We start from the raw sequence: 18,388 nt of genomic DNA, 5'->3' as shown, positions 1-18,388 counted from the left end.
ATTGCATATAGATTGCTTTGCCAGATTCACTAGCAAAGTAAAATGTCAATTTAAACCTATAATACCGAATGAATTCATTCATCTATCCTCTGCCCACAAGACCAGTCCTTACAGGTCGGGGCAAAATAATTTAGCCTTACAGGAAGAAAGCACCCAAACTTAAGAGATGGTGAAGCACACTTACATACGTTTAAAGCTTATCATCCACAGTGTTTTAAAAGCCTCAAATGGTTCTATCAAAATGTAAACCCCACTTATCTAAACCAGTCAGGTAACTGGAGCTTCCATACTTAAAAACGTTTTAAACTTGTTGTCATATATATATATATATATATATATATATATATATATATATATATATATATATATATATATATATATATATATATAAATTAGCTTACTTTTCAAATGTAGCACCAATAATTTTTCATGGCAAGTTTTGGGTCTCTAGACTCTATGGTGCACTTAAGAGATAGTCAAGAGGAAAAAATGAAAAAAAAAAAACAATAACTGAAAAAAATAAAAATAAAAAAGTTACCCCCAGACCAGAGGCTGACCAATTGCTGTAATTCCCCTGGGAAGAAAAAGTGCAGTCACAGTTATCTCCAGGACCTAGGGCAGAAAACCCTGTCTCCCAATCTTCCTCTGACGCAGCTAGTGGGGTGACTCCAGCATCTCCATTAGGAAAGTGTCAATGGGGGTGTTTCCAATCAGTTTAAAGAAGAAAAGATGCTCCAGACACTTAAGGCCAATGGAACGCAATGCAGGAAGCCGGAGGAGGAGCTTGGCAAACCTACGAGCAAGCAAATGAGTGGAATTGTTTGCCTTTTCCAATACTGTCATAAAAACATGAGTAGTCACAAAACATCTGTATATCAGTGTGTATTCTGCATGACGCTACATATATTTTTAAACTGCTCCCCACTATATTCAGTTTCCCACTTTTGTATTAACAGATTTGACCTTTAGATAGAAACTACTTGATTCTTGCGTATGATTGAAAAAGTAGTCTCGGTGCACTACATATAAAATTAGCTACATCTAGTCTTAAAGGCCCTTTGAAGTGCTTTGAAATGTGCAGTTTTTATTTGATGTTTGACAATCTCAACTGAAATAGAGAGGGTGGGACTTAGTGTAACCCCTCCCCTTAAAAAAACAGCCAATAGTGTTTAGTTTTTATCACAGCTCTGCCAGTGAGCGTGATTGAGATCAAGCACATCAAATAAAAAGCAAATGCGAAGCGCCTCAAAGGGGGCATGACCTGTCAGATCATAAAGAGCATTTGATCAAAAACTGAAGTACGAGATGACAAAAAAACCTTGATCCATTTAGGAGGAAGTGACCAAACTGCAAGGTTTAGATGTTTATTAGAGTTTATAAGAGCACACTAGTTATTCTTAAAACTAACATAATGATACCAACATCTTTATTTTATTTTATTTTCACTGGACCTTTAATTCCCATTATTGGTTATAATTGATTAGTTAGATGTAATGGTTTTAAAGACAAAAGACCCAAATTCTTGAACAACGAATGAACTGCATGTTAAAAATGGATTGTATTTGCTTGGTGAATAAAACATTTAAACACAACACAGATTATTCAATTCAGTGTTGTATATAAGTACAGTACACTCACCTCCCCTGCTGATCTGGGTACTTCTGCTTGCAATAGGACTCCAGGGACGCATACACTTTCTCTCTTAGGAGCTCCACTTCACTGCTGCTTGTCAGACCTTTGGCATCTAAACAATATTGGAAACATTCAGCACAAACATGTAATCATTCTTTGGGATTTCCTCCTGTTTTGATGCCAGTAAAGGTGTATTTATGTCTACTAGGTTTTCCTAAAAGGGGTAGTTCACCCAAAATTGAATATTATGTCATTAATTACTTACCTCATGTCATTACTATCCCTTGAGACCTTCATTCATCTTACAACAAATACAAAACCAAAAACATTGTCAAAACATTCCATGTGAGGTTCAACTGTTACCATATGAAGCTACAAGACAAAACTGCAACTTTATTCACTAATAGCTTCCTTTTCAGTTGTATTATTTTTTTTGCACACTCAAGTGTTCTTGGAGCTTTGTAAGATTAGTTGAACCACTGAAGTCACATGGAATGTCTTGACAATGTTTTTGGTTCCTTTTCTGGACTTTGGAAGGTTGTGGTCTATGGAGGGACAGAGAGCTCTCGGATTTTATCTAAAATATCTTACTTTGTGTTCCAGTACTGTTCCACGTCTCAAGTGATGGGAACGACATAAGGGTGAGTAGTTAATAACAGAACTTTCATTAACAATTAATAACATTTTTTCCTTTTTTTTTTTAAATGATAGTCATATTTGGGACTTTTATAAACTGGCAAACTAAATATACAATTATTTTCCTTTGTGTTGTGTGGAGAGAAAAAAAACAACTGTACAACAGGTTTATCATAACAAAAAGGTGAGTAAATAATGTTGGTTTTAAATTTTTCCATGCACATGGCCTTTCCAAATCTTCAAAAAGCATTTAATCAAAAATAGGAATATTTGATCTGCAGTAGTACTGACATTTTTTATATTTCGTAAAATGAACCATTTCTAAATAAAGCTAAAATAATTGCTTACCTGGGTTAAACAGAACTATGGCACGCAGACAGCCAAGTTCAGTTTTGTCCATTTGCATGTCACGCATCTTGCAGACCAGCTCAGTCAGAACCCTGCAGATATGATATATAATCATTGCGGGCTCCATGAGGGATAATTCAAGCATCAGAACTACTGGATCGGTCACAATTCCAAAAGCAAAAACAAAAATGGGGTCGTATGCATTACCTGTCGAATAAGGCTCCCACCTCTGCACTATGTGAACTCTCCCTGTACAGACAATACAAACATGTTAAGCCACTAAAATGACTATATTGTGCAACAATTGTAAACAAAGACTTCAATGTGACCTGTCAAAAAAGGCCTCCACGCCCAAGTTGTGAGTGCTGTCTTTGGGCACATGGAGACCAGTGGCCAACAGAATCTCATCCTTCACACTGATGGAGCGATGAGAGAAGGCAGCAATCAAGAGCTCGTTCCACCCTGGTAGAAAAACCATGTCACACATGGTTGATTTGTGGATGTTTTAACATCATGTCAGGCTACATCTATGACAACTAATAAGTTCTATTATTAGTAATAACTAATAAGTTCTAAGTGTTTGCTGACTATTATATATGTTTCATTACAACAAAATTATATATAATAAATGATTCAGAATGCAGACTTAAAAATGATGTGGTGTAGAATCTCCTGTTTTTTCTTTACATAGAATGTATGAAGTAGAAAAATTTAAAGATAATGAATTTACAGTGATTTACAAAAAAAAAACATTCCGGGTAATAATTTGTAAACCAAAAGTGTCAAAAAAAATAACAAAGCATGTTTAGAACAGGACTCACATAATGGCATAAAACAAACTATTTATGAACAGTGCAGCCCCAAAGTTCTCACTTCCTGTAATTTGATAATTAACTACTTGGTCTGCACAATTAATCATTTTTAAACTGAAATCGCGATTTGAAAAGGTGCAATTTTCAAATTGCAAAAGCTGATTCGATTATCACCATGGCGTGTAATTAAAACAATTCAACTAATGTTACGTCAACAGACAACTGTTACAGCAGAACCTACAAGCCCCTATTTTACTGCAATGGAGAAAATGAAAACTGTAAACTCTGCCCTTCTCTTTCTATTACTGTGGATCTTTGACCTGCTTGAGTGAGCTAACGTATGTTCTCCTCTCTCTGCTGTTACAGCGATCAACTCTTGTGGGTCCACACACACACACACACACACACACACACACACGTGTGTTACTCTGCAGCACAAGTTTTCTTACCCGCGTCTATCATGATTCAGCTATGATAACCGCGCATCATAGACCGTAACCACGGCCATTTATCTGTATCCGTGGCACTCATCTGTAAATAACGGCAGAGCCATGCTAACCGTTAGAGCCAATCACAGCCCTTTCTGTTGATTGCGGAAGTACAAACAATCACAGGTGTTTAAAAACTCGCTTGACATTTATTCATTTGCTATAAATGCACACGTTGTTCTGTGCCTCTACTTAAGTTTTGTCTGATACATTCAAAGAGGTTTTTTTTACACAGGTAAAATTAAAGGTACAGTTCATATATCTGACTGCTTGTATTAAAGGACAAGATTTTCTTACATTTTATATATAAATATATTTGTAAATGATACATTAATACAATAATTCTTGTGTTGTGAAGTAAAATCTAAAATTGTGTATGGAAAGCATTGTAACAGCACCATCAATTCGCTCTTTTATGAAATTATAGTAAATCGCATTTTAAATCGCAAATCGCAATTTTGATCAGATAAATCGCAATTCAATTTTTTCTCCAAATTGTGCAGCCCTATTCACTAATACCTTTCAAAGTAATATTTTAGCCTAATTTTTAAATCATTAAAGTATACAGTGCTCAAAATCAATGAGTACATCCTAAAATTAAATTAATTACCAGCTATTAAATTATGAATAGCTATTCAATTATTACTTTCTATAGGACACTAAAACGCACCCTTATGTTAATAAATACAAATGCTGCAAACGGTCTCATATTCACTGATAAACTGATAAAAACCTTAATTTTATTATTTATTTTATTATAAGCTGGACACTGTAATGCTTTGTATAAGCACTTCTGTAGATATATATATATATAGATATATATATATATATGTTTCATGTTTACACTGTTATGCTGAATGATGATGTAAATTGCATTTGTAAATTTCATTTGATGCAGATCCTAAAATGGGAAGTCTCATCTTATGTGTTCTTTTTCAGAGATTCTACAGCAAAATGTGAATGATAAAGTCATACAGTCGTACCGGCTCTGAGCAGAATGACTTGGTCATCCAGCGGCAGCTCAGAGAAGTGAGGAACTCTCTTGGCCCACTCCACCAGAGTGAACAGCTGTTTGTCTGCAGCCTGGCAGATGTTAGTGACTGGATCATTGGGCTGGAGAACAGAGAAGTCACAGAGTCAGTGGAGGAGAGAGCTGGTGCAAAGGCCTCTGGCACTTCTAAACAACATAAAGAGAATCTGTAAACTGAAAAACGTCTGAGTGCTTTATTCTTTGTCAGTCTACCTGGATATGCAGCTCTAAACACTGAGAGTTCAAAGACATTGTAGGAGTGAGATCTTAATCTGTAAACCAACTCTGAAAATACCAGAATTTAAACAGCTTTAAATACCAGCAGGAAACTGACTTTGCCAGGCAACAGTTGACAAATCTTGGCAAATGAGTTGCTTAGAAGTTGCTTTTTTAAACAGCTTCTGCAGCCACCATTTTAATGTGTCTAGACTGGCTACTGATAAAGAGCATGATGTACTGATAAGCTAATAGCTCTAATATATCAGCTTACTAAAATAACACATTGTACCGGCAACCTAAGTAAACCCTATTTTTTTCTTTATGTCAAAATGTAATTATTTGTGTTTCAAAGTATTGCATTTGTTATTTGAGAAGAGATGTTAAAATAAGCAAGAAAAATCTCAAAGTGTTCCAAATTGTCAATGTGAAACGTACAAACTCACATTGCTTCTTCCGATCCCGCGTTTTTGCTGTTAGACTTCTAATGCAACTGCACAAAACGCAAACACATTTAATATTTCTTGGCCCAAACAGATTAAAGTCAGATTAAATAACTGGACTTCTAGGGTAAAAATGACAGTAAGCATGAACATTTAGTCCATTGAATTGTAATACACTGGACAAAAAAAAAACCTTACTTCAAACTTCAGTAGTATTTTGATGAATTTTGTATTATAATTTTGTCACTAAATCAACTTAGTATTATATAATATTTGAAACAAATACTACATAGATGGTATAGAATCCTACCAATCATTATAACAATGTGTTAAGCATTTTAGGAACACGTTGCTATTTGACTCTTTTATGAAACAAGTATTTCTTTCCCATTAGGGTTGTGAATATGACATATTTTTCACTATTCTTATCCGGCGCGTGATGACCACACTGATAATAGCAGCATCACCGGGGACTGGGTGCTTTTAAATATCGTATAAATTCTGTGCGATGTTTACTTTTACTTTTAAATTAATGACAGAGTTTGGTGTCAATTGCTTGCATCAACAACAACAAAAGAGTAAAAGACAAACTCCCCTTATATTATCATTATACTCTTATAAAATCACATTTATTTTTTTATTATTTTGGTCTGCGGCACTCAATTATATAGCTTGAGTGTACATACTAGTGTACTTGCAAGGTAAAAATACAAATAGTATGTGCAAAATTCTGTGTCTGACAAGAAAATACACTGGTCAAAACATAAGTAACACAAGCTATTCTATTTAAATTAAAGCAGATCCAAATATGACCTTGTTGACTGTAACTATGGTGATGTGCACCCTTATGCTGCATTCACACCAGATGCGGAAAAGCTCGAGTGTTTTATATGTTAAGTCAATGCAAAGACGCGAATAGACATCTGAATATAGAAAATCTGAACTGTAGCGTGCATTTGCGCCGCGTTAACCAATCAGGAGCTTGCTCTTGTGGGGGCGTGATTATGACGTAGCGCCTGTTGTTGGTGTTCCAGGGGAAAATCCTCCTGCCTACACTGACAACAGTTCATCAAACTGGGCTCGGCTCAGTCAGAAGCACCGCTAAATGCTTCCATCATCCAGATTAAATTTCTGGAGGAGTTTATGAGCTCACAGTGCTGGGTGCACCTCTGAAAGGATCTAGTGGACTCAGACACCGCTCCAAACGAATTTACGCTGTTTTTCAGCCTTTAGAAAGCACATAAACAGTTATTTTCTCAATAAAATCTATGTTAGCCATTTAGCAACGAAGCTACAGTCACCAGGCAGACAGAAGCCCTGCCCATGCAGCGAATCCGTGTCTGTTCTGAAGTGAATTTGACACGCGAATAAAGTGGATTTTGACACGCGAATGAAGCAAGTAAACTCAAAATGTTCACGCGTCTATTTACCCATGAATATCGCTATTTATCCGCGCGTTGCGTGTCTGGTGTGAGTATAGCATAAGATGTGAGGGCAGTGCTCAACTTCTGAAAACTCATCCAGAAAGCTGCAGCTATGTGACAATTCCTGGGTCCTGTCTGAAAACGGCCCGTCATTTACTGATCAATTAAATCTGACCCCTGCTGCTGATCTGTCATGGAAAGTGTATCCTATCTAACAAAATTAAAGGATTTTTAATTCATGAAAACGACTGTGGTGGTTACAGTGGACAGGTGACACAACTAGTGTTTAGGTTTAAATTGGAAACACTGTCAACACCAACTATCATACCAAGCCCATTTCCCATTTTTCTCAGAAAGAAGCCAGATTATTTATTTTATAGACTTTCTAAACAAAACTTATGACACACATAGGCACACTCACAGAACCAGTGGCATCAGAGTGCAGGTCTGTTCTGTGCTCTACAGCTGTCTCGGCCTCCAGGATCTTCTCCACAGGCATCTCCTCATTGGCTGAACTGCTGCATTCATAGTCTCCATCCCGTTCCTTATTCTTCTGACGCTCTTCCTGAACAGCTGGGGGAACAAAAAAGCAAACCCACAAATGAGAAGAAATCAGCCAGTGCGAGCAAGCCAAGGGCCAAGCATTTAGTTGAAAATCGTTGAATAACGATTCATCTTGGCTCTTAAGAGCGTTCTATACGTGCAGGTTTACAAATTCTCATCGCAACTTCACGTACGCTTCCCAAACAGGATCGCGGCAGAACTTTGTTCTACTTAGAAGTCGCTGTCTATTTCCAGAGTGCTGAAATATATCCTAATATGGAGTTGTATGCTGAATATAAATTACAGTAATCGTCATCTCTTGTGGATTAGTAATCAAGACAATATATAAACCACCTATTTGCAGACTCAAGCACAAAAGGCTGGAAAAAATATGGTAAAAGAACATCAGGTTATCTTTAAGTAATGCCCAATATATGGGTGGGTTTTGTGCATATTCATCCAGATCATTTAAAATTATCCTCATTTTTCCCATTCTTTCAAGCACAATTTAATTTAAATTTAATTTGTTCATGTAATATGTGTATTTCTTTTTTAGTTAGTTTGTTTTCTGTCCTTCCTTATTATTTAATTTATGAAATCATTAAAAAAAGGAATAGAGTCTGATTAATAGAGAGTTTTGTTATGATGCGCATAGGGCTTTAACAGTTACTCCAGAGCACTTGTAGATCTATAAAAAATTTCAAGCTTTTGTAAAACAGACTGTATATTAAGGTCTGTTTCACAATCATTTTACATTATACTTAGCCTTATAATGCTTTTAGGTAATGCAGCCCAGGCCATCTGCCCCACAACACTTGTTTTCAAGAGTTTCAGGATTTCACCAGAAAACCCAAAAAACAACCACCCTTGTGTCCCTGAGCAAGAAAGGCCGAAAAGCTGCTGTAGGGTTAATGTTTCTGAACTAAAAACTACTATTACCAACCTTTCAGGAATCTTCATACAATGCATAAAGAAATTAAATACTTTTGATTCAAATTCCAATCACACTGAATAAGTAGTATTTATTAATGGCAATTCTTAGAATTCTGAGTGTCCATGCTTGCTGAATTCGAATAAAAAAATGTTAAATTAATAATATATAATATCATCCTTTTATACATGTCAGCAATGAATTGATTTTTATTTATTTTTCTTAATTGTTCTATTTAATTTTTAAACATGTACCTTTTAATCATAACTTTTCGTATAAATTCGTATAAATTTAATGAACCTTAAATTACAACATTGCAAATCTAGTATTGTAGGATAGTGTATTGTTTGTTGTCTTTCTTTGTTGAGCACGAAGCAGTCTGCAATTAACAGTAATTACACATGAACCTAATACACGTCATGAAGCTAAATTCTCAGTTCTCAGTGAATAATTCATGAATCGCACAAAGGATTCGATGAGTGAGATGTTAAATAAAGATATGCAATGAAAAATTAAATAACTGGTTCTCAGTCCCCTTTTTTGTTTTGCTAGTTGTTTCCTGCCCATATTTGACAGCTTTCCATGGGCTGTCATAGACTATTTGTTTTTACATTGTTTAACTAAACCCAGTGATTATTCTGCTGTCACTGCAGCTTCAGATGATCACTAATGTGAGCCAAGATTGACACCACCTTCCCATTAAAAACACTCACACTACTTCTACTAAATGACACTGCTTTTACATGACTCCACCTATAGTTAGAGAGCTGACCTACTTTATCATATTACAGGTGATTTGTCTTAAGTGGAAGACTGACAGGTACCCACCTTCTCTTTTCATTCCCATGGCCAGGCACTTCTGATAGCGGCAGTACTGGCAGCGATTGCGCTGACGTTTATCAACCAGACACTCCTTGTTGTCCCTGCAGGTGTAGCTCAGGTCCTTTCTGACTGTGCGCTTGAAGAAACCCTTACAGCCTTCACAGCTGTACACGCCATAATGCTTCCCTGCACACACAAATCATCTTCACATTATCTCTGAGCTGCAATCAAATTATTGCGATTACTATTCAAAACATTCACTGTAAAACAAAAATACCCACTCTACAAACATGCTATTTGGGTGTATAAAAATAATATAAAATTATTCATTCATTCATTTTCTTTTCGGCTTAGTCCCTTTATTAATCTGGGGTCGCCACAGCAGAATGAACTGCCAACTTATCCAGCACGTTTACGTTTTGCTAAAAGTGCTGTAAGGCAGCAGTTTGTCTAAATTTTTTCCTAAGAAAATTTTTTTAAATATGCCATATTACTTCACACAATTCTTTTCGAGAATGTCATTTTTAAGAAGCCTTTTGTTGCAGTATTATAATACTAAGCCCTATAATTACAAGATTTTGCAAATGTGGATGCAATTTTTTGCTGTTTTTCCCCGAAAATATTGCCACAGAATTTGTAAAAGTAAAAAGTAGTTTTGCACACATAATCAAAACACATAGCCAAGTGTTTTAAAGGCACATATGTTACCACTTTTTCCAGATTTAAGATAAGTGTTTTTTGTCCCCAGAATGCGTCTAAAGTTTCAGCTCAAAACAACAATCAGAAAATTTGTTATAGCTGTCTGAAGTATCTGTATTACAGCCGGTAAAACTTGGTTGCTGTTTTTTTGTACTGGGCCTTTAAGGCTAGTCCTCCCTGCCCACCATTCCCACGTGCCTGTCAGCAACATGCCTCAGTCGCCACCCTCGGCTACCTCAGGAAGCAGATCTCACGTCGCGTTTGTGAGAAATACCACAGTAAGAACTTGACCAATCAGTATTTTATGCATTTTTTGTGAGTTGCAACCATGAGTCACACACAATGTTGTTACAAAGTTCACACGCACACACAGCGAGGACACGCACACACACAGCGCAGACAATCACCAATAGCACAGACACACACACACACACACACACACACACACACACACACACACACACACACACACACACACACACACACACACACAGAGAAAGAGACAGCACGCGTTTAGCTTCGCACTCTGTTTGCACGCATATGTGACAGGATACAGGTTAATCCTCACTGCTGTATGGATATCTGTTATGTTACAGCACAAAATAAACCTGATTTAACATCCACAAACCGGGATTGAAGCGTCTTCCTTTATAATTGTTCTGACACGCGGCTGTGCTGATGAAGTAAAGCTGTAGTGCATCGCTGTAATTCATTACACTAGCACTGTTTTAAAACATTTTAAACTTGTGAAACTCACTCTTGATCACATTTGATGATGATTGATGATCCTAGCGAACTGAACAGACCTTTTATTCCCAGTTGCTTTGCGCACGTATGGACTTGTTAATATGATTATACACGTGACTACCGAGACATGTTAATACGCACAGCTGTCAATCAATTCGGTGGGCGTGGGGACCGCACTCCTACGTCAAGTTGCGGTCGATGTGAAAACCGCTCCAATTGGTCCAATGTTTTTATATTGTTAAATTTGGGAAAAAAAAGATCTGGGTGTGTTTATATCACCCAATATGACTGTCTATATCTACACACACAAGTTTATTTTTCACCATAAGTGCCCTTTAACATATTTGTTTGTTTTTTTTACTCATCCCTGATTGATGTCCTGATTATTTCCTTTATATTTGAATTAAGTTGTCATGGAAACAACTTAATAACTATATATGTATACCTAATTAATCTTTATCAAATTTAATCAAATTATGAAAAAAATATGCTACAGTAGCAAAATGTAAACTTTGTTCAGTTGCAAACCAAGTCACCCTGAAGGACTTACAGATTTCTGTTAAACAAACAAACAAACAAAAAACATTTGTTTTCAGACAAATTAAAATGTTCATTTCAGTTCCAGATAATGGACGGGTAATCTAAAGGCGCTATTTCTTAGTACACACCCGAAGATCGGTCCCCACAAATTGCGCACATGCGTTTCTGGGACAGCATTGGCCCAGAGCCACTGACAGACTTCAAGCCAAAGGGGGGTTTCACATCATCAGAGCTGCTGACAGCATGTAATGCAGACACAGACATCGAAGAGTTTATCTGCAAGAAAGAAAATGCCAGGTAGCGATGAGAAAACCAAAACACCAGAAACAATAAAATACCAGCAATACAGGCTGCTCATCCCACAGGGAAAATGACCATCTCTTGGAAAACTTGAACATTCAACTCACTTGAGAGTTGCTGATGGGTCCATATCCGATGGATGGGGTGCCGGGAACGCCAGGAGAGCCGATGGACGAGCTGACGGCTGACAGTGGCGAATCTACGGAGCTGACAGGGCTACTGACGGCAGAAGTGGAGGGTGGTAAGGAGTTCATAGATGCACACTAGACTGGCCAATACAGGGGAGACTGTTGATCTTTGATTATCTTCTGAAAGAGAGAAATGTACACAAAGAGGAACCTTAAAGACAAGATACGCTAAGAGTTTTAAAAGATTTCTGTTATATTCCTGCACATGCCATTAAAATCCCAAGATGGCCATTTCAGTGAAGAATGGAAAAAGAAAGCATAATGCCACACTCACAATATCCACCATTTCAAAAGCGCTTCCTCTTGAATATCTCAGTAAATATGCAAAAATATATTGTGATGTGTACTTTATTCAAGAAGACGAACGTTATGTCTGCTTTTACAGCTCTATTAATCCTTCTGTAGATCAGGCCGATGTTTAAGGCTGTGTCTCAAAAAACGAATAAGCTGCCTTCTTATACAGTATATTGAGGGATAACGGCAAAATTCAAACGTTTTAAATCAGTCAATAGTAGTCCTTTAATATAGTGTAGGTAGGCAGCTCACTATGTTCGAAACTTGGAACACGCCCATATCGCCCGAAATGCTGTCTATATAGGAAGCTCATAAGGCTTTGGGACGCAGCCTAAATCTGTTCCTTATAATCACCAGAAACTGACACTATCAGCGTTAATGTTTGCCAACTCCAAGTGTAATGGATATTATATGGCTAAGAACGAAAAAAAATAGTATAAGGCCATTTTTATCCGGCAACAACCGTATTTTGATGCTCCTGACAGCGTTTGGGTTATTTATTATTTAGCACGCAACGCTGGGCAGAGCTAACGTGCTAATGACGGCTAACGGACTGTTTGGTTAAAGAAAAATCACTTGATCCAACATTTTCATCCTTAATATATCGTTTAAAGCGCATATATATATCTCTATTTAAATAAAAAGGTAATTTTGTGCAGCATACAAACAGTTCTATTCTAAAACAGAAATGGCGAGACGGAATAATACGACCAGCCCGTGTTAGCTTAGCTTAGCCTAGCTCGTCCAAGTGTTTGTTTGTTTTTCCGTCATTTTTACAGAAGTTTGCAGAGTTTATATGAGCATATCGACCCAGTCTCACCCAACAAACGCCGAATCCTCCAACAGCAACGATTCGTGTCCTTTAATGCATGGTTTCATCTATATTTTACAGTTTACGCCATAAATGTTTGCGTCCAGACAAATACCTTGTTAGTCAAGCCTCCTAGTGGACACTAAGAGTCTGTTCACATAAGAAATGTATGCAAGCAAATAAATAAATAAACAAATAATTAAATAAATATACACACAGGAAAGTACTTAGTGTTCTTTGTACTATATTTGTCTAAATCGTTTTTTAATGCAATAAATACACAAATATAATTATTTGGGGGGATTATACAATTGGTTGTCTTTCAAGATTGTGTATCATCTGTCCACAAATGCTTTCTTTCACATATGAAAATCTTTTCACTGTAGCCTACTTATAAATGAATATCTGTTTTAGTGCAGTGTGAAATTTGATTTAGTTATCTGTAACATGACCTGATCATCATCCTTACCAATGCATGACTGTATATGATCATTTTGCAACTGCCTGAGCTACTATCTAGGAAAATATGGAGTTAACATGCAATACTAGATATAGCAGCTTCATTCTGATCTATGCTGCATGAGGACACAGCATGATTTCTTAGGTAGATAACAGACTACATTCTTTAAACTGTTTCATTCTGAGCTAGTCAGAATTGCCATTGTGGTACCAAAGTTTTACTAAACACTGTGGTTAAGCTATGGTCAGTATTAAGAGACCTTTGGGTAATTAAGAGACCTATTGGAAATGTTCAGTTTATGCATGAAATGGATTTATTAGGGCTTTGAGTAAAATATTTATAGTTGTTTTATTCTATGTCTGATTACAAATAAAAATTAGGTCAGTTATATAGTGGAGTGAAGAAGTGTGTGCCCCTTCTTGAATTCTTTTTTTTTTTTTTTGTCACACTTTAATGTTTCAAATCATCAATGACATTTAACTATTAGTCAAAGAAAACACAAGGAAACACACCATGCAGTTTTGAAATGAAGGTTATTATTATTAAGGGAAAACAAAATACAAAACTATATAGCAATATGTGAAAAAAAGTATTTGACCCATAACTCCAATAACTGGTTGGGTCACCCTTAGTAGCAACAACTGCAATCAAGAGTATTCAATAACTTAAATTATTCTGTTACAGCGCTGTGGAGGAATTTTCTCAGGATGATATTTCTCATCCTGAATCAATCTTTGCACAATTGTGGTAATTCCCACATTTGAGGGTATTCTAGGGTTAAAGTCAAGCCAAAGCATCTTAACTGGATTCAGGTCAGGACTTTGACTAAGCCACTCCACAGTTTTCGTTTTGTTTTCTTCAGCCATTCAGAAGTTGACTTGCTGGTGTGTTTTGGATCATTGTCCTGCTGCAGAACTCAAGTTTGCTTCAGCTTGAGTTTACTAACAGATGGCCAGACATTCATCCACAGGATATTTTAGTACACAGTAGAATTTATGGTTCCATTTATTACAGCAAGTGTTCCAGCTCCTGAAGTAGCAAAACAGCACCAGACATCACCCTACCACCACCACATTTCATGCTGGTATGGTGTTCTTTATCTTAAATGCGGTATTACGGTTACACCACATAAAATGGGGCACAAACCTTTCAAAAAGATACAAGGTTCTGGTCATAAGGTTATTCTACCTAATATTGATTTATTAATTAGGATTGTGTTGTCTTTTTAATTTTAAGCTATAAATAAAATCTCAAAATATTGTTTTTTAATAACTTAATTTTTTTCTCAGATAGTTTGCAGATTAAATAGAAAAGTATGTTATTTTCAAACAAATGTATTGTAAATGAATAGAAACTGGGCATATTCAAGTGGTCTCTAAAAGGTGCAGCAGTAAGCTAAACTTGAAAAAATGCTTTTAACCACAGTGTTGGGCCCAGTCCCAGAAGACACTTGTAGCCAATCAGCAGTAAGGGGCATGTCTATACTATAGAAAAGATAACAAAAAGAGGCATGGTTTTGTTCGATATGGGTATGTTTGTTTTGGTGCTTTGAAATATTAAATTTTTCAATAGTACCTCGATGCAGCCTGTATGATGCAAGCTGTGACTGCATATCTCAGAGATGCAATGTCAGACAAAATAAACTCAATGAAGCTAGTGACGTCACTGTGATGGATAGGGATAGGGGCAGGTTTAGGTGAGCCCATTCAACATCATTGCATGCAGCTCAGATTGCATCTGCACCGAGTCTGCAGCCAGACCCCTCTCAAATTCTTAGTTGTCCCTCATTTCTCAATGATATTACTTAATGAAAATCAAATAGAACTGGACTGAGTTTTGCCATTAGAACTATACTTATCTGGTGACTTTGAAAAATGAAGATGAAACGAAGAGCTTGTTCAACACAATAACTGATATGTCATATGATGTCTACGTATAGTATTGGACTTTACAGAAGTGAAATGTTCTGGTGACACAGGTTTCTCCAAAAATGGCCAAAAATAGTAAAAAGGCCTGTGCTGCAATCCACAACAACAGGGAAAGGTTTAATGATAACTGTGACTCACAAAAGCAGTATGTTTGGTTTGATGGTCAATTTTTTTGTTACACCATTGTCTATTCATTTTATTCAGACTATATACATAGCTTACAGTGTTTAGAAGGTACTAATAGTTTACCTTCCCATTGTTTCTTTAATTTAAGATGGTGGTGCTTCAGTTTTATAAACTTCTGGACTCTCTGGAAGGTTTAAATTGTAATTTTTCTACAGTAAAAAGTGGTAATGTATATCCTGTTTGAGAATAAAACAACCTGGATGCTCAAAAATATTGCAGAGCCTTCAGATTATATTTGTATAGAGTATCTATGGATCAGACTGTTTAAAGACTCTTGGTTTTGATCAATTAGCAAGGGTGCCCAAACTCTTATGTGTGAAGAGTTCAGATGCAAAAACCTCTAAATGCCATCTGAAATGATCTCCTAAAAAGAGCATTTCTCTCAGCCTGCCTTGTTTATGTTCAGTTATTTCACTGTATTTATTCATTCATGGTATTTTCGGCTTAGTCCCTTTATTAATCTGGGGTCGCCACAGCGGAATGAACCGCCAACTTATCCACCATATGTTTTTACGCAGCGGATGCACTTCCAGCCACAACCCATCACTGGGAAACATCCACACACTCATTCACACACACACACACACACACACACACACACACACACACACACACACACACACACACACACACACACGCACACACACGCACACACACACACACACACACGCGCACTCGCACACACACGCACACACACGCTACGGCCCTCTATCCGTTGGGTGACAGTATGTACATTTAAACTAAATCTATTTCATTTACACCATTTAATTGTAACATTTAATTTCAGTTAGCTTTTAACAAAAAAGGAAACAAAGTGTTACATTAGATTTGAAGATTTGAAGTGACAATCTCTAAAACAATGCCCATAATTCTTCCTCTCTTTTCAGATGGGATGCTGAGTAAATCAAAGGTTATTGGCCCTAGTTTGGGCATCCCTGGATAAGAGCAAAAGTTCAGATCATTTAAGTAACATTGAAAGATACCAGGATTCTGTGCTGGCGAACTAAACAGGAAAATGGAATGATATCCAATTGATACATTCATTTTTGTAATGTCTCTGTATTTATTATGCATTCAAACTGTTTCTTTTACACATCTCAATCAACCACAAACCCGAGTATATTGCCAGAAAATCATTATTTAGATAGTCCACTGCAATCTAATTTCTCTGCCATTGTCATTTAAAAGTCATTAGCTGAATGACTTTAAAGTATTTATTAAGGGATAGTTCACACAGAAATAAAAACTCCCTATTTTCTCACTCTCAAGTTTTCTTTATTCGGTTGAACACAAAAAAATATTTTGAAGAAAGCTGAAACCCTTACCATTGACATCCATAACTAATGCTATGGAAGAGAACAGTTACCAGTCTTCAAAACATCTTTTTTATGTTCAACAGAAAAAAAGGAAAGTCAAGCAGATTTAGAACAAGCGAAGGGTATAATGACAACATTCATTTTGTTTTAGATGAACTATCCCTTTAGTTGTGTTTTCCTTTGGGGGGGAAAGAGGTGATTGCACTTTAAAATGAGATGTTAAAAAAAGCTCAAGATTTGCTTGACCTTTTAAACAAATAAAGCAAAATTGTAATGGAACTTTTTAAACAGTTGATTGTACTATCAAAGTAAAATTGATATTCATAAAACTCATATTCGTCACATTTTTAGTACAATGCTAATTACAATATATTTATAGTAATATACATTAAAGTATTATGTTTTGATAACTTTACATTTTAAATTGTGTATGTCTGTGTAAATGTTGCAAACAACATCTAAATTACCAAAAAGACAAACAACTACAACAAAACATTAATTAACTTATAACAAGGAAAAGTCAGACATTCTAATAATAAATATTCAAATTGACTAATTATAGAAAATTTTGCATTTTAACATGTTAAAACATTACTGCAAAAAAAGAAAAAAAAAAAAAACTAAGCAGTTTATCAACTGAAATGTTCACAGTGAATTCCCCTAAACAGGAGACTCTAGTTTCATCATTCAGCGCAATGTTGTATCAGCTCACGTCATTGTCATCATCCTGTTTGGGCAAGCAGCCCGGTGTAAATATACATTATGTACAGTTTCCTTATTGATTCTGCATATATGTAAATATGTAATCTTTTCTTTTCTTTTTTTTTCCCTCAAAGATAACCTGATTCTGGTGGTGAATAAAAATCAGACAAAGACTTGGATGCTGTAAGTTACTGCAGAAAGCACCATGTGAATCTGATCTCCATTCACAGCGAGGGGCTTCAGAACGGGGCAGCAAAAAAATTCATCCAGGCCTCCTCATCTCATATGTGCATGGGTTTCTGTCACAAATGCAGCTTCAGGCTCTGTTCTGGATAAAAAACAGAGAAGAAGGCTGCTACCAGAACTAGGAGTCTGGTCATGGGCCACATGGTTTTGAGGAGTGTAAGCTGTCAAGAGCCATGGAGTCCACGAGGGGGCACCAATGGGTCGAGAGGACTGAGAGCAACAGGCTCAATTTCATCTGCCACACTCAATTATGTTAACTATAACACACAGTGTGACTGTAAATATGCAGAAATCCTGCTTGTTTTATCGAATAAAAAAAAAACAAAATTTTTACAACATTTATATGAGACTTTTGTGTCACCAGAATGTGCGGAAACTGCAGTTTGGTTTGTGTGCGCTACTTGTTAAAATGTTTACATGTAAAGTTGAACTTTTATCATCTTGATGTAAAATTAAATTAAATAAATTCACAAATAAAAATAACTAATTCACAATCTATGTACAGTTAATTAACAATTTTTGTAATTAATATTAATTCATCAATTTATGTAACTTGAAATTGCGGTATTTTCTCAATGTAACATTAAATAAAATGTAATTCACAATCAAACAAATTATGTGCAGTTAACCATATTTGTGATTGCAT

General features: G+C 36.2%; 1 protein-coding gene across 1 annotated transcript; it reads right to left on the bottom strand.

The window, feature by feature from the left end:
• Positions 1–400: 400 nt before the first annotated feature.
• On the bottom strand, positions 401–13,049 carry rxrbb (retinoid x receptor, beta b). Its single transcript, XM_056475731.1, has 11 exons — positions 12,914–13,049; positions 11,719–11,919; positions 11,440–11,587; positions 9,332–9,511; positions 7,451–7,602; positions 4,900–5,029; positions 2,946–3,078; positions 2,824–2,865; positions 2,617–2,708; positions 1,639–1,744; positions 401–793 (listed from the first exon to the last, which is right to left on the bottom strand). Exons 2-11 carry the CDS (start codon positions 11,863–11,865, stop codon positions 655–657), a joined length of 1,269 nt encoding a protein of 422 aa, XP_056331706.1. The 5' UTR covers positions 11,866–11,919; positions 12,914–13,049; the 3' UTR covers positions 401–654.
• Between the last annotated feature and the right edge of the window lie 5,339 nt (positions 13,050–18,388).

This window comes from Danio aesculapii, chromosome 16 (assembly GCF_903798145.1).
Source record: "Danio aesculapii chromosome 16, fDanAes4.1, whole genome shotgun sequence".
In the NCBI taxonomy this organism is placed as follows: domain Eukaryota; kingdom Metazoa; phylum Chordata; class Actinopteri; order Cypriniformes; family Danionidae; genus Danio; species Danio aesculapii.
This window is presented reverse-complemented; position numbering and strand designations above follow the sequence as displayed.